The sequence below is a fragment of the Eleutherodactylus coqui genome, chromosome 2, assembly GCF_035609145.1.
Source record: "Eleutherodactylus coqui strain aEleCoq1 chromosome 2, aEleCoq1.hap1, whole genome shotgun sequence".
NCBI classification, from domain to species: Eukaryota; Metazoa; Chordata; class Amphibia; order Anura; family Eleutherodactylidae; genus Eleutherodactylus; species Eleutherodactylus coqui.
The window spans coordinates 77,499,118-77,523,459 of record NC_089838.1 but is presented as its reverse complement, the minus strand read 5'-3'; the positions used below and the strand labels follow the sequence as shown (position 1 = coordinate 77,523,459).

At 43.0% G+C, this 24,342-nt stretch overlaps 1 protein-coding gene across 1 annotated transcript in view; it reads left to right on the top strand.

Moving 5' to 3' along the window:
- The window catches only part of LOC136609992 (uncharacterized), a 65,732-nt gene that overhangs the window by 6,258 nt on the left and 35,132 nt on the right, over nt 1-24,342 (top strand). The window contains exons 3-11 of the mRNA XM_066589266.1: nt 2,747-2,807; nt 4,344-4,395; nt 5,220-5,289; nt 11,307-11,352; nt 12,870-12,909; nt 16,195-16,284; nt 16,759-16,872; nt 18,774-18,899; nt 19,472-19,508. Of these exons, the coding sequence (XP_066445363.1) occupies nt 2,747-2,807; nt 4,344-4,395; nt 5,220-5,289; nt 11,307-11,352; nt 12,870-12,909; nt 16,195-16,284; nt 16,759-16,872; nt 18,774-18,899; nt 19,472-19,508 (636 nt within the window). The remainder of the gene's footprint in view (nt 1-2,746; nt 2,808-4,343; nt 4,396-5,219; nt 5,290-11,306; nt 11,353-12,869; nt 12,910-16,194; nt 16,285-16,758; nt 16,873-18,773; nt 18,900-19,471; nt 19,509-24,342) is intronic.

Below are 24,342 nucleotides of genomic sequence, written 5' to 3'. Positions count from 1 at the left end.
CTGTCAATTCTGGCAGCGGCATTTAAATCCATACAGCATTCCCCGCAATAAGATCGCAGGGAGCTTGTGCGGGTGTCATGGCAGCAGGGGGTATCATGGCAGAATGCCTATCAAGCCATTCCAGTGGGGAGTAATGCTGTAGGAGCGATCAATGCATCGCTAGTTGTTGTGCCCAGTCGGGACTAAAAAAAGAAGTAAAAACAAGATCAATAAAGTTTTATTAATTATAAAAAAAAAAAACTAAAACAAAAATACATATATGGTATCGCCTTGTTCGTAAAAGTCCGATCTATCAAAGCAACGCATTATTTACCCTGCATGATGAACCGTTTTAGAAAAAAATGAACTCTAGCAATCCATTTTTTTCTTTTTTGCTCACCCTATCTGCTAGAAAAAATGCAATGAAAAGCGATTAAAAAGTATTCCAAAATGGTACCAACGTAAACTACAGGATGTAACCTCACAAAATGAGCTCACAACTGTCAATGGAAAAAAGTTATTGCGCGCAGAAAATAATTAGAAAAATTAAAATAAAAGTAGCATCGGATGACAAGACGCACACCTGCTTTAGAGGGGGGGGGAAGTATTTTTTAACTCACCCAGGGACCGTGCAGGGCATAGTGCCGGGCGTCAGAGCAGAAGGAGCAGTAGAGTCTGAAATACCAGAGCTCTGTGTTCTGCAGGAGGAAGAGAAGAAGCCGATTGATGGAGGCGGGGAAGCAGCAGCAGTTCCCGTCGGCACTCCCCACCAATTAGCGGCATTTATGGACGGCAGTGGGAAGGATAAAGAACTGGTAACTGATCGCACATTTCTTCGCGTGATCGCGAGTTAGTTAGGTTCCTCCTTTGGGAATAAGTGTCTTATAAAGCAACAAATACGGTATGTACATTTAGTATCAGTCGTTGTACTGACCCATAGAATAAAGTTATGTCATTTTTTTTTGTAGTGTGCGCCATAGAAACAAGACGCACCAAAAGATGGCGGAATGTCTTTTTTTTTTTCTTCCTCATTTTACTCCACTTAAAATTTTTTAACGTTTTTCAGTACATTATATGGTACAACTCGTCCCGCCAAAAACAAGCCCTCATATACCTGCGGCGAAGGATAAACAAAGGAGTTATGATTTTTTTAAAAGGGGGGAGGAGAAACAAATATGGAAACTAAATTAAAAAGCCGCGTCAGTAAGGAGTTGTCCGGTTACTGGACAGCCACGCTACAATAGTACTGCCGGCATTAAACTAATAAATGGAAGCATTATTGCTGCTCTGTGTGCGCCTGGATAAGTGCTACAGCTCGCTGCAGTCCTGGTGATTGTTGTGGCATATGATGTCACAGGAAATCAGGTGACCACTGCAGCTTCTCATTGGCACAATCCTGAATTCAGGATGTGACTGCCGATGCCAGGAGAACAAGTGGTGATTCTGCAGCTTCTCATTGGCTGCAGTGGTCACCTGATTTTCTGTGACGTACAACAATCACTGGGACCGCAGCCCACAACCTGGACAACCCCCTATGCAGCTAATCTATTTCTCATATGTGCCCTATGTAGGGACAATAAGATCTGCTATGAATTTACGGATTATGCAGAATTATACAGTGGTTCATTTAACCCCTTACTGTCGGCTAGTTTGGGCCTTTATGATGCTGCTAATTCTTCAGTTCTTTCATCCATGACTTCCTAGAACCAGAACTTTACTTTATAAGGCCTTGTTTATTGTGGGATGACTTATATCGCAGTAGTTCTGTTTTTTTTATACACCATGTAGTGTAATAAGTAAACTTTATTCTGCAGGTCGATATGATTATGGGGATAACAAATGTATATGGTTTTTTATTAAAATGGTTTCACGGTGTTCACTGAGCAGTAGAAATGACACATTAAGGCCTAAATCCGCAGCGTCTCACTGCAGCTGTTAGGTTCTATTGAACCTAATAGCTCAATGTACACGCTGCGGAATTCAACCACGTGAAATTACCCACAGCATGTCCTATTTGCCACGGGGGTACACGCGGACAGCTTCCATTGCAGTCAATGGAAGCCGCCCAACACGCTATACTTCCACTGTAGCACAGCAGAAGTATAGCGTGAATACGCGCCCCGCCCACCACCGGCCACGTCATGTGACTCCCCCGGTGCGTCATGCGTTGTACTGCGCATGTGCGCCGGAGCGTCATACGCAGAGGTAAGTATGGGGACTTTGGGGGGGCACAGTGATAGACTCCACTGCGGTATTCCACTTGTGTGTGTGCATAAGGCTTAAAGGGCTTTATCAGCCCTCCAGCTCCCTTGGCAATCATGAACATGCAATTGCCTCTTATGAACATTTGCTAAAGGAGTTGTCCAAGAATTTTAAGCAATTTGAACAAAGTGCGGGAAATGTCGTAAAAAAACAAGCCAAGCATTACTCACCCGTTAATCCCTCTTCACTGCAGCTCTGATGCTTGGTAGCAGCCGAGCATTGAAATGCCGCTCATCCATGTCCCCACACTGCAGCTGGTCTCAGTAGTCACGTAACATATACTAGCTGAGGCCAGTGATTGGCTGCAGTTGCCATGTGATGCTGCAGTATTGGCGGGAGGGGCATTTAATAGGTGAGTAATGTTTAGTGTATTCTATGACCCCCTGCAGCTTGTCTAGTAGGCCTTGTTAGTCTTGGAGCAATGTTTCCCTCCCCCATTATTTTGTAGCATTTATATACATTTATCGTGTTTCCATGACTGACATATATTTTTTACATTTTTTAGTGAGCGTGAGTCATTACGTAATGTGAACGAGGAGCCACTTGACTCGCACCTTTCCCCCAAAGTAAGTGGAGGTGGTCTTTCTGACAAATGGTTGGACGCATCATGCTGCAAGGTTTTGTGTGGGATTTTGTGCTGAATCTGCTTCTGAGGCTTCAAATAGGCCATTAATGCAGATGTTAATAGTCCAATGTGGCTTCTGTTCCTGTTGGCAGTTAAAAAAAAGAAAAAGAATTCCAATATCTAAATACATAAACCCACTTACCAGCTTTGACTATTTTTCTAATCTGATGTCATTGGGGAACACGTGTCAGACTGTGGGTATAGCTACTGCCACAAGGTGGGCACTAAGCAAACAGATGTTGGCACCTCCTACCAGCTATACCCTTTTTACATGCATCAAGTTAATCATTTGCTGATTAGTGTTCATAGGAGGTAGATTCTCAGTTACTAGTCTTGGTCCTTTTTCTGCGACTACACTCGGATATACAGGACAGGCACTAGACTCTCCCTGTTACTCCACCAAGGAGGATCAACAGTGTGGGGCCAATTAACCTGTTTTATGCGTGGCCCTCAGAAGAAAAGAAGGAACACTCAAACACCAGTGTGACCCGCTAGCCATAGCAGGTCCCCTCCCCAACGAGGGCTATCCCTCAATCCACAAAGTGTAGGTGAATACTGGGGCACACTCTTCTGGAGTACAGTATTTTCTGTGGATGGGTATGTATACTTTACCCACTCCCTCACTTCTACCTCTCTCTTCACCTCCCCTTTTAGCCTACTACAACCCCCACTATGTCCTTTCTTTGGGTGGTCTTTCCTCCCTCCCTTTTCCCAAGGCCCCTTTCCTGGCTCACCTGGGTCTTGGACACTCTGTGCACTTCCTTTTGCATTGGTTGGACAGTTCCTCCACTGTTGCTCTTCTCCAGCTCTTTTTTTTGGCGGGGCTCTTTTTTTGACCAGTATTTAAAAAAAAAAGTTTAGCAAAGTAAGTTTTCTTGTGCTCAGCCAGATGCTGTCATGGCAGCCCGTGAGACACATCGCAACTGCATTGAATGCAATTAGATTGCGAGGTCACCGTATAACCCTATCCTAATGGGCAAGGCTAAATGGGAAGGGGAGTTAAATTTGCACTCGGAGCTCACTGTTTGCTAGATACAGATATTGGTTTGCCAGTGCTTGACAAAGACTACGGAATAGTCAAAACGTCGTTGTTTTTACGAATGTGAGGAAATAGACACATCCTTGGGATGTTTTGACCTGTTGGCAGTAGCAGCGTGGCTCTCCCATTGACATTGCCTGCACTTCCTCCTCGTCACTGATGACAATGTCACTTGTTGACATGCACCCTGACTAGCAAAGTTCAAATATATGGTGTTTTATGCAGCTAGTTTTAATGTCTTGTCCCATATATTCAGTGTATTGTTTTTTACAAAACTACAGTTTTATTTGAGGCCCATTTACACAGACAATGATCGCTCAAACGATCCCTTTTTTTTTTTTTTTGAGCGCTCATCGCTCTGTGTAAATGGGCCTTTACCCTTCCTTTACTTCCCTGTCATGGGGATATGAATTAACATTCTACTCGCATTGTCTGCAGAAACAGGACATGACTGAAGATGCTGTTACTTCAAGTAGTGAGGTTTTAAGAGGTGTGTATTAACTCTTCTGCAAAGTGTAATTAAACGGAGTGGTAATAGTTTTGTCTGACGCAGTCTTCAGATCCAGCAAAGAATATTTTCACATCATGTATACAAATGTTGGCACCATTGCAAAGTTGCCAGCTTTCATCTTTTGTCACTGTTTATGTATTGTGTACATAAATGTGAAGACAAAATGGACACCTTTGGAATGGGAAGGGAAGTGTTCACCTTGAAGCACATTGTAATATGTTAACAATGAAACCAGTTAAGAGATGTAAGAGTGGCTTCACATCTGCGTTCACTTGGGGTTCAGCTTTCCTGATCCGTTCGGGGAGCCGGGAAGAGGAATCCCCGCGGCTGGAAGGAACCAAACGGCACCGGATAGACCACATTGACTAGAACTAGGTCCAGCTGCCACGGCTGTAGGACGGAAGAAAAAGCGCTGCATATAGCTCTTTATTTTCCGGTATTTTGAGCTGGATCTGTTGCGGAACCTGCGGACGGATGTTCCGACGTGTGAAACCTGCCTAAATGTTTGAGATCTGTGCCCTTTGATCTCTCCTTGCACTGCAGATGAAGTGGCTGTGGTGCCCCTCCAAACGCTGTGTCCTTTTGTTTTCAGACTTAACAAACTTTGGTTGTCAGGCTTTAGTTGGATCTCTCACTACTACTTTCCTGTCAAACACCTTGACCTAACCTGACAAGTCATTGGGAGCGGTACGACGCTGGTGGTATCCATTGCGCAACTGATCAAGTTGTGCTTCATGGTTTCTGTTATCCACAGAAACCCTGATGCAAGTTTGATCAGAGTTTTAATATTTTTTTATCACCAGGAGAAAGAACTAAGCGCAAAAGCCTTAAGAAAAAAACTAAGATGAGTAAGAAGAGTAGTGTGGATACAAGGTCAGTGGCAGATTTTCTTATACTTGTATTTGTACTGTAATCGTGCAAATCTTCAATGTGCTAATGACCGATTGTCCACGAGTGAGTTCTTCACATGTTCCGCCCCTGATCACATGACTGTGATGTCATCATGAATCATGCAGGCTGACAGAAGAACACAGGGCTCTTGGAAGGGAAGGACAAAAATAACAAAATGAGAATACAACTAAGCTGTTATTATTTCTGACACAACTCGGCGGTCCTGACAAGAGACACCGATCTACTGCCCCCACAGAGATGAAAGACCTGCAGTGAACTCACTCCCACGTTACCAGCGCTGCTTTGGGAGGAGCCATTCTGGAGTTTGATAAAGTGCTGTATACTGGATAAGGACCAACCCAACGAGTCACCTACAGAGCCGGACAGCATCTACCAGGACCTATGATGTCAGTCATGTGATCAGTCCCCTGTGGGTGGATTCAGGGATCACATGACCAGGGTCTGATCAGTGTATGCAGGAGTCTGCTTTGCTGGTTGTGATCCCTGCTGTATAAGCTGAAGGAATCAGGATGTAGCAGAGCTGTATGTGTGATGTGTTGAGGATAAGGATGGATGTAGCAGAGCTGTGTGCGCGATGTCTGGATCAGAATGGATGTAGCAGAGCTTTGTGTGCGATGTATGGGGATCAGGATGGATGTAGCAGGGCTGTGTAATGTGTGGGTATCATGATGGATGTAGCCGAGCTGTGTGGGCGATGTCTGGATCAGGATGGATGTAGTCGAGCTGTGTGTGCGTTGTCCGGGATCAGGATGGATATAGCTTTGTGGTGCCTTGTGCCAGCAGAGACACTGGTACTATAATTTCCTAGTAATTACTAGCAAACAATATTGAGGAGTTTCTGACAAGTGCAGAGTTGCTGATGAAATTAAAATATTAATGCAGCTAGCCACATGAATTTACACAGCAGATCTGGAAATACGAAGGTGAAAAATGGCGAGATACGCAGGACGGTTTTAACTTTTATGTTTTGACCAAAGTAGAAAGTGGATTTTAGGAGGATGAAAAGTATAAGGGAAAGACTGGAATTACAGTAGGTTGGAAAATTCACTTCGAAAATTTGCAATTATAACTCATTTCTGCCACAGATCGGCATGTAGTTCCAGTCAAAGGAAATGGATAGTCAGACAGCATTAATAGATCATAAGCAAGTACAGAAATGGAAGAGCAGAGACAAAATGAGACAGTAGGGGGACTGGAAGTTTGTAGAAAGTCAGCTCGCAGTGCAAAGAGCATCTAACGATCTGCAAGTATGGCCCCCAGTTTTTCATTGACCATTATGCAAGACAACTTATTCTTCATTAAGTCAATTCTGAACAATGCTTTCCTCCAGGAGCGTACAGTTGCTATTCTAGCTGCCAGGAAGCATAAGGATATACATCTATAAGTATATTGGGTGTCTGCTACACCAGGAGAGGCTCTCAGGGCGATTTATGTAAGCTGATGTTTGCGGTAAGTTTTTTTGTTAATATTTACTGTGTCCACAAGTGGCAGAGTTTGGGACAATTCCACCACACATAAAGGAATGAACCCTCACCTCTGCAACCCTGAAAATAAGCACCTGGTGTATCTGGGAACATTTGCAGCAATCGCAGTGTCAAGTACAAATGTACGAGGGTTTCATAGCTGCGTCAACCTCCTCCAATGTAATTTCCTTATCCAAAAAGTCTCGGTATTCAGACTTCAATCGCGGATATATGTCGCTACCGATCAGCATATTACAGCTTGTTGGGAGAAGGGCTCCTTACGGTACAAATCTGATGGAAACCTTAATCAAGAGTTTGGACGCACTCAACACCATATTCTGTCACTCTAAAATGGGAAGCAACTCGCCCAATTCTTTTTCCAAAGAAATCATCATATATGGAAATGTACCAGTGAGAAACAAAGTTTGCATAGAGGTTTGATATTGACCTGGGACCACTCGGAGTAGAGTAACAGACTGTTTTGAATATGGACATTTTGGCCACGTGAGGTTTCGTTTGTTGGAGTTGGAATGTTTCAGAAGCCAGAATTGAGTGAACAAAACAAGTGTTCAAACTGCCTTAAACCCAGACTATCAATCCTGTCAGTGACACTTTTAAGACCCTTTAGCGATTCACCAACCAAATGCATTAGTGTCAAGGCCCATGGAAATTCCTTATTTTCAAATAAACTAGAAATTGGACAGTGTCTCGGGACCAAGGCATACCTTTTTGCCAATCTATCCCATGATACCAGAGAGAGAGACCTGGGGAGACTGGACGCCTTTTATGAGTCCCCCACAGAGTAGACCTCTGCTCTGCTATCAGGAATTCCGTTCCAACCTGAGTGCACAGCTAAAATTATATTTATAACCCTCGTGATCGGATCTGGGCCTCATGACCTGGGGTAAAGCAAACTTGATCAGTTTGGACGTACTGACTAATAAACGTATTAAGTCTGGTAGCGAGTATTTTAGTTAAGTTTTAGGTTATTGATTAAAGAAATTGGGCAATAATTCTTGCAAGTAGTGTCATCCTAGCCAGGTTTGCGTATAATTTGAATATAGGCCTGGTTGGCTGAGGGAGGAAGACACAAACCCTGACAGAAGGAGTTAAACACAACTAATTTTTTTTTTCTATAATAGTGGAAAAAAACGTCAGGGCCAGGAGCTCTAGAAGACTTTAATGCTTTAATAGCTTCCTTAACGTCATCCAATGTAATTTCCTTATCCAAAAAGTCTCGGTATTCAGGCTCCAATCGTGGCAATATGTCGCTACTGATCAGCATATTACACAATTTGTTGGGAAAGGGCTCCTTAGTACAAAAATCTTTATAAAATTGCTCGAACATGCTGATGATCCTAACTGGATTCTGACTTGGTTCCCCACTTGATAAGCATAATTTAGGTACAGCAGTAATAAATGGCCAAAGGCATTAAGCACCTAGCCGGAAGAGTGCCCTGTCTGTCTTCCTGTAAAAAGAAACGAAAACTTGAAAATCTCAATTGCTTTTCAGCTTGAGTTGCTACACGTTCAAATCCGTGTGGGCTTTCGTGAGATCAGACAGGAGTTTTGGAGTGGTCAGCTTTGTGACGTTTCAAAGGGAATAGGAACTAGATTCTTTGGCCTTCATATTGGCTCTACTTTTCATTTTCACTTGCAAGACGAATTGGATGAGCTTTCCTCTTACAACCGCCTTATGTGCCTCCTAATAAAAAAGGTATACATTTCTTGACTATCATTGAGGCACACAGCTTGAAGACCATGGATATAGTTATTGCCACTAGGAGGCAGATACTTAAAGAAAAGTGTTCTTCTCCCGCTTCGCTATACTCTACCTGCAGGCATCAAGCTAGTCAGTTTTAGCTTGGTGTTCATTGGAGACAGGCCTGTTTTTTTCGTGGTATTCAAGCACTATCTGGACTTGAGGAATAACAGGGAGGCAGGACTCTCCCTGTTCGCCCAGGCACATTCAAACCTTAACTTGATTATAGCCCGCCAGCTATAGGGTCCCCCTTCCTTTCACCGGAATGCTCCCTTTCTTGCTAAAGACAGGCAAACGCCAGTAGGACTCTGCTGGAGTAGTGGAGCACCTTGTCTGGCCAAAGGGGTTTTGGTCACTTATCCGCTGTCCTCTGCTTGTAGCGGAATGAAGGCATTCCCATTTCCCCATTAGACATGTATGGGGATGGTATCCTCTTGCCTGGCTTTCCTCCCTCTTCCTCCATGTTGCTCCCAATTTCTTGTAGGTACTGAGTCGCTGCTCGCCCGGGGCTCAGCTGGGCCTTCTCGGGGCGTAAGAGCTGGCATCGAGAGACTGGGGCTGCTGGATCGTTCAGTATTAGCCAATGCGGGCACACGTTTGTTGCTTTCCTGCTGCATGTAGCAGGTGGTGGAGAGCTTCTTTGCCGCTAATCCAGGCCCCAGCCCCCCTGTTGGTGTTGTGCCGTACCACAACCTGTGCTGCAGGCACACATGTTGCGCTCATTTGCTGCAGGTGAGATGGGGCTTCGGGTGCTGCCAGGTCGCTGCTAATTCAGGCCTACTAGGCCACGCCACTGGGCAGAGCTTGTCAGCTTGCTGGGGAGAGGGCCTTTGCTCTCCTCCTATCACAGCTCAATGTGCGCTGCCTTAAACAGTGCTCTTTTGTCCACAGCTTCTGTAGAGGCCCACCCCTTTACTTTGTGATCTACAGCATGGTTGCGAGGATGGCACAGCATGCTGGGACTTGTAGTTCCACGCCACAAAAACACTGGGATCAACTTATTCTTCAGCATCAGACCTGCAGTTTCCTCTGTTCCACTGAACAGCTCAGGTTCGAGTAAACTCTTCCAGGCCACTAACTCCTTCACCCCCTCCTGCAGTACCAGCTTGCAGTTGTAGTGCACCTCGGTGATTGGTTAAAATGTGAATCTGGAGTTTCCCTAAAATGATCAAGGATTACCACCCTGTATCCAGGCATACATGGCCTGGGAAGATTGAGATGTCCCAGTGATATCGCCTGGTAATAGAAGGATCATAGCAATCTTTAAAGCTGTTCCTTTATACACATGATGCGATTGAGACATTATCTCTTCTAGATCGTCTAGATTTGTACAGAGCTGGACTTCCAGTATCTATGGATCAACATTCTAGAAGCTCTCCTAAAATGTGGCGCTTTTTCCACTTTTAGAAATGGGATCAGGTTATAGAGGCAGTAGCGCCATGTCCAGTGTTGGGAGTGAATAAGCTGCCATTAACTCTATTATATAGTTGAAAGACTGCTTTCCGTGGAGGTGCATGCTGGGAAACTGGACACTTACTGCAAGGTTTCCCTTAGTGGGGATGGGGAGGGCGTATTATCTGATCATTTTATTGTGGAGGGACTCTTCTAAGAAGTAGATTGTCCAAGGCGGAGAACCTTTTAATCCCTTAAGGACCAGGCTGTTTTGTACCTTAAGGGCCAGACACTTTTTAGGGATTTTACCCATGTGCTTTTACGGCCCCGTTTTTTCCTTTAGCTATCAATTATTTTTGCTGCGTTTTTTTTCCCCGTGACATATAGGGCGTTTTTTTAATTTATTTTCTTTTTCACTGACTTTTTTTTTAGTTTTATTTGGGGGTAAAAAGCAAAAAATGTGTTGTGTTTTTTTTAATATTTCTAGTTATTTGTAGTATATTTACGCTAAAATAAAGTATGGGAACAGGTTTCTCATTTTTTTCCAGACGTTTCGATATATAATATGTATGGTTTTGGATTACAGGGCGCATATAGCAACGGTTTCGGTTGGCGTCGGCTTTGGGTTATTTTCTTATGTATATATTTTATTTTGTAACTTTGTTTTATTTATGTAACTACTCTTTTTACTATCTATGTCCCCCATGACGTCATGTAAGACCTCTGGGGGACATTCATATGTTGTTTTTTTTCTCTGACATTTTACCACTGTAGCTGGGGCATCCATAGGAGCCACAGTTACAGGAGAAAACATCCCCTGTAGTGACATTAGTCACTGACAGAGCTGCTCAGGGTCTAGAATGACTTTGCAGCTCTGCTATAGCAGGGAATCACTGCAGTCACCCCCCCCCCCCCCCCCCCCCCGACTCCCGTAGTGGAAATTACACTTTCACTTTTTAGTACACAGTGCTCATTGAGTGCTGTGTACTTGGGGAAGGAGAAGGCAGAAAGGGTTAAAAATCCCTCCTGCCTTCTCCTTCGGGGTAATTAGCTGTTACTAACAGCTGACAACCCGTCCTGCCTCTGATTGATTATGGAGGCAGGAGGCTTTAATCCCTGCCGTAATTTTACATACGGCTGGGCTTAAAGCTTGGGACCAGGCGCCGTATTTTTACTGTGCCTAGTCCTAAATGGGTTAATAAAAAGAATTGGGCCTAACACAGAATCTTGTGGTACTTCACTGCTGACTTAAGCGCGTGTACGATTTTAAAACTACATTTTGTTTCTGTCCTATTACCAGTTCTTTACCCATTCGCTATCCATACATTGTGCCCTAATGTCAATTTGTTTCTATCCCCTAGTGAAAAACAAATTGAGAACAATTCTAATTTTGAGGAATGTGATGAAGTAAGTCTCTTGCTCTTCTGACACCCTATCATTTGATGTGAGACTAGTATAGTAGCACTGTCTCAGACCACCTAATCTTAAAAGGCTATTCTGGTGATTCAAAGTCCTATTTTGCTGAAATGTAATGTTAAATTCTATCTTTTCTCCTTAGGGAGAGCACCTGGACAGTGAGTGAGGAGACTCAGAAGGCCATTCATGCGCCTCTGGGTAATATGCAAACAAGGGAGATGGAATAATACCTCCACAATGACACCTATTTGAAGGCAGCATTCCTTCAAGCCAAAGTCAGACTCTTTATACAAGCCTTGTAACAATGACTGGGAATTAAAAGCAAAGCCAGACTCCATGCACAGACAGCTGTTTCAGGGTATTTGCCCTTCATCAGTGGTTGGAGGTCGGATAAGCTATCTTTTTTCCTTAGGGAGAGCACCTAAAAAGATAGTGTTTCTGACCCCCATCCCAGGCCTCTCACTAGCAAAGCCAGACTCCTACTGTACACTGATGAAGGGCACATACCCTGAAACAGCTGTCTGTACATGGAGTCTGGCTTTGCTTTTAAATCCCAGTCATTGTTACAAGGCTTGTGTAAAGAGTCTAGCTTTGGCTTGAAGGAATGCTGCCTTCCAATAGGTGGCGCTGTGGAGGTAGTATTCCATCTCCCTTTTTGTATATTAAATCCTGTTTTACAAAGCTGCAGAGATATTGCTGTACCTGTGGTCTCCCCCTCGCTTAGTTTTCCATTGGTATCAATGATTTTAACTTGTCTCTCCTGTTTTACTGGTCAAGCATGCTCATTGTCTTCAGTTTCTGTAATGACAACACATTTTTGTATAGTTGTGAATTATCAGTAATTGTCAATAGGACATTGTGGGATATGTAGTTTCTGCACTCTATGGTGCCCATTTTAATACAGTCGGAATCTGATTTTGTGTGGCGTTTTCAAACACATTGTATAGCATTTGACAGCGTTTAACGCACCTCATCATTGTGATGGGCAATGGTGCGTTAAAAAGCGCTAAAACATACTTAAAATAAAGCAAACAGTGCTCGAAAATCGTGGCGTTAGAAACTCCTGGTTCAAACACTAGTCTGTGAGGCCGCAATGAAATCAATGAGAGCGTTTTACAGCGCTTAGCGTGGTGTTTGAACGCTGCGCTAAATGCTGTAAAAAGGGGGCTGTATGAGAGCAGCCTTATACTGTGTTCCCCTAAAGATGAAACTCTTCTTTTGATAGATTGTTTCGCTGTGTGATCCAATGACAGCTCCTAGTTGTGTTTTTGTAGCTCCATTTTATATACAACACTTCGGTGGCAATATAAAATCTCTTCGATAAAAGATGCAGAATTCCATTTAAGGAATTTTCCAACTTGGTGAAAGGGTTAAAAACCTGAAATTGTTATACATAGCTGTAGGCAGTAATGGGTCCATGTGCTGTCCTTGAAATACACAGAGGGGAACCACACCACTGTGAATGGGCCCTTAAATGTTCAGTAATGGGTGCCATGTATTTATTACAGGGGGAGTCGGAGCACATCTCGCATCTAAAGACCACATCAGGTTTGTATAGACAGAATTGTATAGCTAATAAGAAAAAAATGAACTAGATATATAAATATATATTATGCATGTTTGTCCTTTATGCATTACTACACCATTCATCCAATCGCCATGATACTTTGGGAAGTTGTTGAGTACACTCCTGGGAAGGTTACTGGCATAGTACATCTATCCTACGATAGGTGGGGCGTGTGTACCACCAAAAATTCCAGAATAGGCAAAGTTCTCCAAACGTGAGCTTATCATATGGGATGAATGCACATTGACTCTCACATGGACCAACTGAATGTGGCCAGCTCACGCCTCGGAAAAGCTTCTGATTTTGTTCGCGTACGCACCAGACGGAAAAAACAAAAAATATTGTGGATCCACAAGCACTCGAATAAATGAATAGAATTAAAACGACACTTTGAAATGTTTTCCAGATGAAAATGAATAAGTTTTTTTTAATAAAAATGACACAATGTAAATTCACTGTTATTAGAATGAGTTTCCTTGAATTTCTTTCTTCAGATATCGCAGCAACGCGCGACGGGTATACTATATATTATAAAGCTAAGGTAACATGAAAGCTGCGCTGCCATTGGTGGTTATATATTATACTGCTGAGGTAACATGAAAGCTGCGCTACCATTGGTTGTTATATATTATACTGCTAAGGTAACATGAAAGCTGTGCTGTGATTGGTTGCTATATATTATACCGCTGAGGTAACATGAAAGCTGTGCTGTGATTGGTTGTTATATTTTATACTGCTGAGGTAGCATGAAAGCTGCTCTGTGATTTATGTATTCTACTGCTGAGGTAACATGAAAGCTGTGATGTGATTGGTTGCTATTTCTTATACTGCTGAGGTAACATGAAAGCTGTGATGTGATTGGTTGCTATTTCTTATACTGCTGAGGTAACATGAAAGCTTTGCTGTGATTGGTTGTTATATTTTATACTGCTGAGGTAACATGAAAGCTGCGCTGGGATTGGTTGTTATATATTATACTGCTGACGTAACATAAAAGCTGCGCTGTGATTGGTTGTTATTCCTTATACTGTTGAGGTAACATGAAAGCTGCGCTGTAATTGGTTATTTCTTATACGGCTTGGGTATAATGAAAGCTGAGCTGTGATTGGTTGCTAATTCTTATACTAATGAGGTTACATGAAAGCTGCGCTGTGATTGGTTGCTAATTCTTATACTAATGAGGTTACATGAAAGCTGTGCTTTGATTGGTTTCTATTCCTTATACTGCTAAGTTAACATTAAAGCTGTGCTGTGATTGGTTACTTTCTAAACTGCTGTGATTGGTTGTTATATCTTATACTACTGAGGTTACATGAAAGCTGCTCTGTGATTGGTTGTTATATATTATACTGTATACTCAGTGAGTACATTAAGATGTATATTTGTTTCAAATGGGGTCATTTGTGTGGATATCTATCATTCTGACACCTATGAGCTTTTGCTATCTTGGCGTGGTGCAGGAAAACAACGTTTTTCTAATGTGCTTCCAAAATAAACAGATGGAAATATATATCTTATCAAAAATTTGTACAGTATGTTTGCACATATTTGAGATATTGCAGTTGAAAATGTGAAAAAATGCCAATGCGTTCGCCACGTCGCCAATGCATTCGCTTTTAATAAATATACACATTTTATTTTTTGTCCTCTAAATTGCACTCTGAAAAAAAAGTTTGGGGTCAAAATACTCATTTGCTTTTAACATACACAAATTCTATCAGTCTATTTTTACACCTAAATGAAGTACAATATGTGGCGAAAAACCAATGTCAATCACTTGGATATGCAGAGTTATTCTATGTTAAAGTGACATGTCAGATTTCCAAAATTTGGCTCCATCACTAAAGGTTAAAGATACCTTTTGTCAATGCTTTTATTACTAGCAGCAGTATGAAAAAACTTTATCTGGCATGTGGAGTTCCTACAAGGGCCCAGATTGTGTTGTCACTTGTACCTACACTTGGCTCTCTGCAATAGATGATAGCTGTAGTGTCCAACAAGAACGCTGCAGCAATCACAGAATGGAGGGCTTGTGGGGAGCAACTTACTTTTTATTTGATGTGTATGGCCATCTTTAGTGTCTTGGCTAAATCCTTTCTAGGTATCTGTAGATATTAACTTATAGATCAGTGTAAGAGTAATGGTGTTGGAATATACTGTATATACTCGAGTATTAGCCGACCCGAGTATAAGCCGAGTCAATAAGTTTTACCACAAAAAAATGGTAAAACTTATTGACTCGAGTATAAGCCGAGCTATACTAGAGTATATACTAGGTAAAGAAAAAATGCAATACTCACCTCCCAGCCGGCGTCTATGTCCCCGGCGCGATGTCTCCCCGGCGATGCGACAAGCTGCTTGAAACTTCTCCCCGCTGTCATCTCTCTGCTCGGCTTTAAATTCCCCCGCCATCAGCGCTGTGTAAGTAAGTGCTGTGATTGGATCGAGCGCCAGCCAATCACAGCCGCTGCTCAATAAACCAATCAGAGCCATTCAGTGATGTCATCCACTGAATGGCTCTGAATGATCGAGCACCGGCTGTGATTGGCTGGTGCTCGATCCAATCACAGCGCTTACCTACATAGTGCTGATGGCAGGGGAATTCAAAGCTGAGCAAGGAGATGACAGCGGGGAGAATTCTCAAGCAGCTTACCGCAGCGCCGGGGACACAGACGCAGGATGGGAGGTAAGTTTTGCGTGTTTTTTTTTTTTTTTTACCTCACTCGAGTATAAGCCGAGGGGGGGCTTTTTCAGCATAAAAAAAGTGCTGAAAAACTAGGCTTATACTTGAGTATATACAGTACTTTACCTGTGGCCGCTATCGCATTCCAGAGACGAGGAAATATCTTCAGGTTTCCAATATCACTGTTTCTTGGTGTAGTCAGAACCCCCCCTTGTTAAAGGGGCTGTTTAATTTCTTTTTTTTTTTTTCCCTCTGGTGCTCAGCTGATTCTCAGCGCTGCTGTCAGCACTGCAATCAGATAGCGCTGCCAACATTGCAGTGGTCCAGTGTGGTACTGCCGGCACAGCTCCCATTGAATTCAATGGTAACTGTCGGCAATACCAATCTGCTATGTGCGCTGCCATACCGAGAGCTGTGCTGGGAAAACAGCGGATCAATATGACCTGTCCTAAGGATAGCTCGTCAATAGAAACGGTCCTGGGCAGTCCCTTTAACTCTGTTCTCAATACTGTCACTTCAGTACTGTGAATATGCTATAAATGTCTCAGATGGGAACATCTGAAGGAAATCCTTATTCTTACAGATCACAGTGCATCAAGCAGTTCTTTTTTTAGTGAATCAAACGACTTTGAGAGAGAAAGCAGCTCGTTATCCCCTGAACAATCCTGTGACGGTGAGTCTGGGTAATAAAGATGTATCAGCAAGACTGCGAACTAGATCTACATCTTACAGGGAGTCTGTCGGCTATAATATGCTGTCCAAACTTCTGGGTACGTTCCAGAATTACACCCCGGCACTAAGGCTGCTGCGGAGACATAGTAGTCAGTAGAAGAAGAGAAATATGTATGTCTATTTTGCCCAAATGTGCACATATGTATATCAGAACCGCCACTGCAAGCAATCCATAGTTCACTAAGGGGAAATGGAATACCCATTTAGCGAAACACTAAATGATACACTACAAATTTTTGGCAACTTTGTAAGGAAGATGGTTTTGGATTATAGTTATTAGGTAAAGAACACCCCTGTTGTAGTCAGAATCCCCCCCCCCCCCCCCCATTGTCTATGAGGAACATTGGGGGTATCCTGGGAATATGCTATCAGTGTCTGATAGGATGTCCTCTAGATGTGTTCCTTATTTCTACAGATCACAGTGCTTCAAGTCATCTTTCCGACTATGAATCATATGAGGACTTTGACTTCAGTGAAGTTGACAAAGAAAAGAATTGCAGCTTGTCATCCCCTGAACAAGTCCGTGAAGGTAAGCGTTTGTTTAAAACGCCTCCTCGGTAAAGACCCATTAACACGTAACGATAGTTGCTCAAATTTCGCTCACACAAACAAGTGTGCGATGCTCACCTGAACATGAGCCATCACGCGCTTCGTTCATTTTTCATTTGTCGCTCATTTTCAGTTTGCATAAAAATCGCTGGTTCGCTCACTTCTCGTTACGTCTAAACGCTCTCGGTGTTTTACATAGGAGTGTGAAGAGCTCAGAGAGAAGTGAACAATTCTCAGCGATCTTCCTGTGTAAATATTCTGCACGAGCACGACAACTAGCAGTGGCATCACTCGCTTGTGCGCTCATGTGAGAACCGTCCCATGTAAAAGGGGCATAAGACTATGGACTATTTTCGTCTATTTATATTTAAGCCTTCTGTAGAGGTTTTGAAAGGCTTGTCAAGATGAGCCGTGTCCATAATAGGGGGAGCCAGAGTGCACGATTTACCAGCTGCCCTTTGGCAGATCTGGACTATGTATTGTATTATAGTTAGTCATTCACTCATGATTTGAGGAAATGTATGTTCATTCAAAATTTAAGGTGGCGGTTTTACTGTCCTATTTTTTTTTTTTCCTTCAGCTAACAAAATTATTTTTGCTGTTTTTCTTTTCCGTGACACGTAGGGCTATTTTTTTATATCTATTTTCACTGATATTTTCTTTTTCCCTCTTTTCTTAGTTAAAGGTAAAAAGTAAAAAAAAATTATTTTATAGTTTTCAAACCAGTATTGTTACGCTAGAATGCGTTCCTCATTTTGTTTTGGACGTTTTGATATATAATTTGTATTGTATTCGATTACAGGATGCATACGGCGATGGTTTTAGTTGGTGTCGACTTTGGGCCTCTTTTTTTAATGTATATATTTTTATTTTATTTTATTTGCTTATTTTTGTAACTATTCTTTTTAACATCTATGATCCCCATGACGTCATATAAGACGTCTGGGGGACATTCACATTGTCTTTTTTTTTTCTACTGTAGCTGGGGCAGCCATAGGAGCCCCAGTTACAGGGGAAACCTCTACCTGTAGTTAAAATAGTCACTGATAAGGTTGATCAGGGTCTGCCAGGGCCCCGCAGCTCTGCTGTAACAGGGGGACCCAGCGGTAACGTGATGGCGTGGTCACGTAGTGGAACAAACACTCACTACTTAGTACATAGCACTCATTGAGCACTATGTACCTAGGAAAGGAGAAGGCAGAAGTGGGTAATAACCATTTCTCCCTTCTCCACGTTCTCAGTTGTGACTAACAGCCGAGGACCCAACCTGCTTGATTGCAGGAGCAGAGGCTTTAACCCTGCACCGTATTTTGTTATTGGCGGGGATTCAAGATCAAGACCAAGCGCCGTATATTTACTGCGCTTGGTCCTTAAGAGTTTTTTTTTTAAAATTCAAAAATCCCCTTTTAAGGGTGTGCTCACGCATTGCAGAACGGTGTGGATTTTCCCCAGCTTAAAATCTGCACCTAAATCTGTTCAAAAACTGCATCAAAAACAGTTCTGCAGCAGATTTCACCCCTTTAATAGTAACGGTGAAATCCGCTGCAGATCAGCTTCAAAAACGGTCTCAAAATTGTCACCAAACGCTGCATATTTCACCGACTATGGTGTGAACGTATCCTAAAGGGATAGAACTTTGTGGGATCTTCTAGGCTCCTGTACAACAGACCTGCCTGGTTACAGGGAGATATATTTAGTTACTAGGCAGATAGGTCATGGAGTTCTTTATGGGGGTACTGAATGAATTTCTTGACTCATGTTCCACATGTAGCAGTATTTTAGCTGCTTCTATGATCACATAATTTGCTGGTTTTGTGTATTTTATGGTGCTAGATGCCGATTTCCTTTTTTCATTCAGTTCGTTGGGTTTTATATTTTTAGATAATTCACAGAATGAATCTGAAGAGCGTGCGTTCAGTCAGAGACCACGTGGCAATAAGAACTCTACTCTTATGGAGATCAGCAAAGCGCAGGCAATTAATGACATGTCTAGGACTTTCAATATTAGTAAGTAATGTCTCACTGCTGTCAGGTAACACTCTGTTTAGATCAGCAAAGTAACATTTAAATTAACGCAGCCAGTTTGGCTGGGTACTTACATTTTTACAATCTTCTTTTTATTAGGTTTTAGTATAAAACAATCTAATGTCTCCGGTTGGCATATTGGCTACATATACCTTCTGCTACAGATAGATGCAGTTGTGGGTCTTTTTGCTCAGTCCCCATTAACCAGTAGATATGCAATGGTTTTGTGTGAACCTCTTTATTAAATAGACAAGGTTTGTAAAAACATCAGTGTCATAAACGGGAGAACATTATTACCTGACTTGACTCCCATCAACACTCAGTTTTGGTGCCAGCTGTGATTTTTTTTTTTCAATGGCAGCCAGGCTTGCGTGGCTTGCAGTAATTCTATCCAGCTCATGCTTAGTTCAGTTCTCATGTTTATATTGTATATGGTTTTCAAAGAAGTTCACCTGAAAAAAATGAATAATTTTTTTTATATATATATATATATATATATATATATATATTTACCCATACGTAACACATACTCTATAACTTTGCTTTTCGTGCAGGTCCTATTAAAGGTTGTTTCAGTGAATCCAAAAGAAGGTATTCTTCACTTCTATTGTAATGCTGTTAGATTTTGTTATAGTAGTAGATTTGCTCTGTGATTTTCTTTTTTAAAGCTGCTGAAAAAGTAAGATTAAGGGTTTATTTACACAAGCGTATATTGGCTGGAGTTTTTACGCCTGGCCGATATACGCTTCCATCTGAGCAGTCCCCCCTTTCCCTCGCCCTCAGCGGCTCTTTTCCCCCACTACGAGTGGGCGGGGTGGGGGTGGAGTTAAGCTCCCGTCCCCTCCCTGCCCCTGGTCCACAGCCAGCAAGGGGAGTGGGTGGTGCAGAGCTTAACTCCACCCCACCCCCTTCCATTGCAAACGCCAGAATGGAAGAGAGGCAGAGAGCCGGTGAGGGGAAGGGAAAGAGGCGACTGCTCAGATGGCAGCGTATATCGGCCAGCCAATAAACGCTCGTGTAAATAAGCAGGGTACCTTAGGGTGCCTGCCCAAGGAGCTTTATACAATATATGCTTGTATTTTTCAGAGTAGTTTTTTGGAAATTTTTTGTTAAGAAGGCGGTCCAGGATAAGAGAAAAGATCTGCTTTTTTTCCCCTATAAACATTGCCATGTCTGTCCATGGTTTGCATTTAGCATTAAATGGTTTGTACCAGGATCACAAGTTATCCTCTACCCACAGGATAGTGAATAACTCGTTTGGTGGGGAGTCACCTTACTGTGCCCCCTCTGCATGTCACAATGAAGTGCTGTCTGAGCATGTGCTGCCGACACTATATTCATCTTGGTTAGCAATCTCAAGCAGTCCCATTGAAAGTGAATGGAGCAGCAGCGTGCTTGTGTGACCGTTGCTCCGTTCAGTCTTCCCACTGTAGGGGGTACAGTAAGCCTGCAGTGTGCACCCCCTGCAGTGAGAGGACTGAACAGAGCGATGGTCACACAAGCGCACTGCTGTGGCCCTGTAATATCCAGGCCATGGTCTGGGGCCTAGCATCGCCACTCCCCAAGGGGAGGGTGAGCAAACACCATGTGGCTAATCACAGGGCTTCCTTGCAGGTGGTGAATCTAGACGCATTTTTCAGACATCCCATCCTCCCCTCCAATCAGGGGTGCCATCAGGGCTTCGGGCACCATTCTTCTGCATTCTTATTCATTCCCGCGCTCCCTGTTCGATGTTCGCCTTCAGGTGTAATGCGTGGCAAATTAAAAAAATATAAGACATCCAAGAGAAGACAGAAGGTGGGCTCCATTTTGGATCCTGCTGTGTACAGGAACCAGTATCCAGCATACTTGCAGTACTGTTTACCATGAGTATTGGACATACCCGAAACCGGCTGTTACCTCTGGCCTTGTAAGTAGCCCGTTGGGTTAAAAAGTCTCCAAAAAAACTTTTTTTTAATGTATATTTGTAAAAACCTATGCATTTATATTAGGGTGACAAAGTACAAGTGTCAGCAAAGACCAAAGTAAAAAAATGTGCAGCATTCAGGAAAAAGCTGCCGCCCAGCGTAGACTAGATCACTATGTAAATTTATGTATTGCCAAAGTGATAAGTCGTCAGAGATTTATGGACTAGATCAAAACATGAATTAAGGAGGAAGTCCGCTCAGCTGTGACATACAGCCAGCTGCGGCCTCCTCTTCAAGACAACAGAAGAGACCAAGCAGCTCATGCTATTATTCTGACTGTAAAAAGCTCACCAATCTCACATATAGAAGAGCAGCAGAGACTGGTGGGTCCTCCGATGAGGATGATTACGAAAAATTCCTCTTCAATGCTGAATATATTTCAGAACTGATTAAGGCGGTTAGAGCCACCCTAAATATAGAAGAGCCCAAGAAAATATGCACAATACAAGATGAGGTCTTGTGAGTCTAGGGGAAAGATGTAAACATACCTTCCAGGTACATGATAGCATGCAAAATATGATAAAAAGGGAATGGAGCAAACCAGACTGGCTCATTTTCGTTTAAAGGTATCAAGACTGGATACTTAGAGTGGACGTCCAGTTGGCCAAGGTAGCTAAACACGCGACCTTGCCTTTTGAAGCTACGCAAATAAAGAGGACCAGAAGGCCTTATAAAAAAGACCTGTGAGGCAGCCTGTAATATATTCAGACCGGGCGTTGCAGCCACATGTGTCGTTAGTACACTTAATGTCTAGCTTAATCAGTTGGAGATGCATATATCCAACAAAACAAGAGCTCAGATTCTAGAATCTTACCAGTTTTAAAGATGGCAACCAGCTTCTTAGCAGATGCATCAGCCGAAACCATCAGACTATCGGCATGAACGGGCAGCACTGTTTAATGCCACAAGAATGGTGCTGTGGCTTAAGTCCTGGTCGGAGGACTTGGCCTCTAAAAGCAAATTATGCTTTCTGCCATTCCATTGCCAGGTTTTATTTTGGCCTGATTTGGACAAAATACTGGAAAAAGCAGCCGAAAAAGGTTTCCCGAGGAAAGACAAAGAATGAGACCCTTTTTTCGGGCCCCAGCACAACAGCTGGAACGTTACAGAGGCAAGGAAAAGACAGGCCGCTGGAGCTACCCTGAGGGGGGCGGGGGGACTTCCTTTTTAACTCATCAGGGTTAAAGAATGTTTCTAAACCCAAGCCCTGAAGCCATTCCTATAGAGGCGAGACTGGGGGCCTTCTGGAGCTGGTGGGCCCAGAGGTGCCAAAGTACTTGGCTCCCCAAAATCCTAGAACAGGGATACCAAATAGAACTATATCGCCCAAGGCAAAATCCAATAATAGGTTAGGCTCAGCCAACCAAATGAGACATCTCCAGCAAGGGGTGTGGGAACTACTATTGTTACGGTCCCCCCAGAGCAAAGACCCAGGGGCCACTATTCCAGATAAAGGAACCCTGCGGGAGAGCCCGTGTGATGAGTCTAAAACCGCTAAACGCAAGGTACAGAAAGTTCAAAATAGTCAATAAATTCAGCAGTAAAATTGATAAAGGGGATGTTCATGGCATCGATTAGATCTGAATGATCCCTATTTTCACATCTTGATCCATGTTGATTCCCAGAAATATTTGAGGTTTGTGCTATGCATGGAAGGGAAGATAAGCCATTTTCAATTCACCTGCCTTCCGTTTGGAATATCCTCTGCCCCTTGTATTTTCACCAAAATAATGGGAGAACTGGCAGCCAATTTAAGGCAGGTTCTTTCTGATCCTACCATATTTAGATGACATACTAGTAGTGGCCGAATCCAGGGAACATCTAATAAACCACCTGCCGGTAGTGATTCAATTCCTCCAATACCTAGCGTGGGTCATCAATTGGAAGAAATCAGACACAACCACCAGCCAAAAGAAAACCTCTCAAGGGGTCCTACTCAATTCAGAGAACCAATGTTCTTTCCTTCCCTCGACAAAGATTTAGAAATTATAACTCCTAGTCAAAAGGTTTGTAGGACCCAAAACCTGTGCTATCAGGACAGCTATGTCACTATTAGGGAAATGCACAAAAAGCTATCAGCAAACAAAATATTTTCTGCGCTCACAAAATAGTGTGCATCCACAAATAGTAATCTGTCAAGAAAAAATTCTTGAGAAAGGTGCCTGTGTGCACTGAAACGCGTTGCCCAGTGTTTTAAGTGAAGTTTGAGAATAAAAGTTGTTACTATTACGTGTGGAAACATCTACTTGGAGACAGAGGGAGATATCACTTCAAGGAGGGGGCTCATGGTCATCATACCCCCCTCCTCCCCAGTAAGTGTAACTCCTATGCATTTTTTCTTGACAGATTACTATTTGTGGATGCACACTATTTTGTGAGCGCAGAAAATATATTCTGTTTGCTGATAGCTTTTTGTGCATTTTATTCCTTTGGGATCACTCTTATGAGAGACCCCAATTATTTCTGCAGCTCTCCCCCTTGCTTTGGAGGATTTGAATAGTGTCGTTTTCCACTGAATGACAACCTGAGGCGCTATCTGGTGACATCTTCTTCTATTAGGGAAAGTCACATCTTGTATCCTGATGGTAGCATGGCCTCAGGCTCACACAAGAACTTTACAGGGAGCAATCCCAGCCGATTGGGACAGAAAACGGTCATCCCTGAACAAAAAAATGTACATAGGGAATGCAGTGAAGGCATCTAATTTGGTGGCTTCCAACCCGGAACCTCTTAAGCGGCATTCACTGATTCGGAGATCCAGTGGTGTGCATCACAACAGATGCCAGCGAAAGGGGCTAGGGGGCACACATAGGGGACTTTTACCTCCAATGAGTCTGGCCTCGGAGGATCGGCCTCCACTCTTCAAACTTCGGGAACTTCTGGCAGTCTGGAAATCCCTGAAAAGACTAAAAGGTGCTATCTAGGACAGGCACCTAAAGATCTTATCAGACAACGTCACGCCAATAGCCTACATTCAACATCGGGGGGACAAGATGCCAGACCTTACAAAACAGCGCAGAAAATATTTCTGTGGGCAAAGCAACATGTCTTATCGATTTCAGCAACCCATCCATATAATCCTACAGTTCCTTCAGGAGGGCCTGGATAAAGCGCCTTCCCACGAGCACATTGAAAATTCACGTAGTGTTGCTTGGTGCCTTTTACGAGACCAAATTTTCTGAAATTACTTAGCCTATTGGCTGCCTTGAGGATCCCAGATACCTAAGACTCAGAATCTGTAACCTAGCACCTCAAAGGAATTGGGTTCTTAGGGCCTTATCTGGGGCTTTGTTCAAGCCCATAGATTCAATCCCTATTAGGGCTCTAAAAGAAAGTATTCATAGTGGCTATCACCTCAGCAAGAAGGATAAGCCAGTTTCAAGCCCTATCTATCCGCCACCTAGTTTTCAGAGTAACAGATAGCAAGATAATACTTAAATCTTTGCTACCAGAAGTAG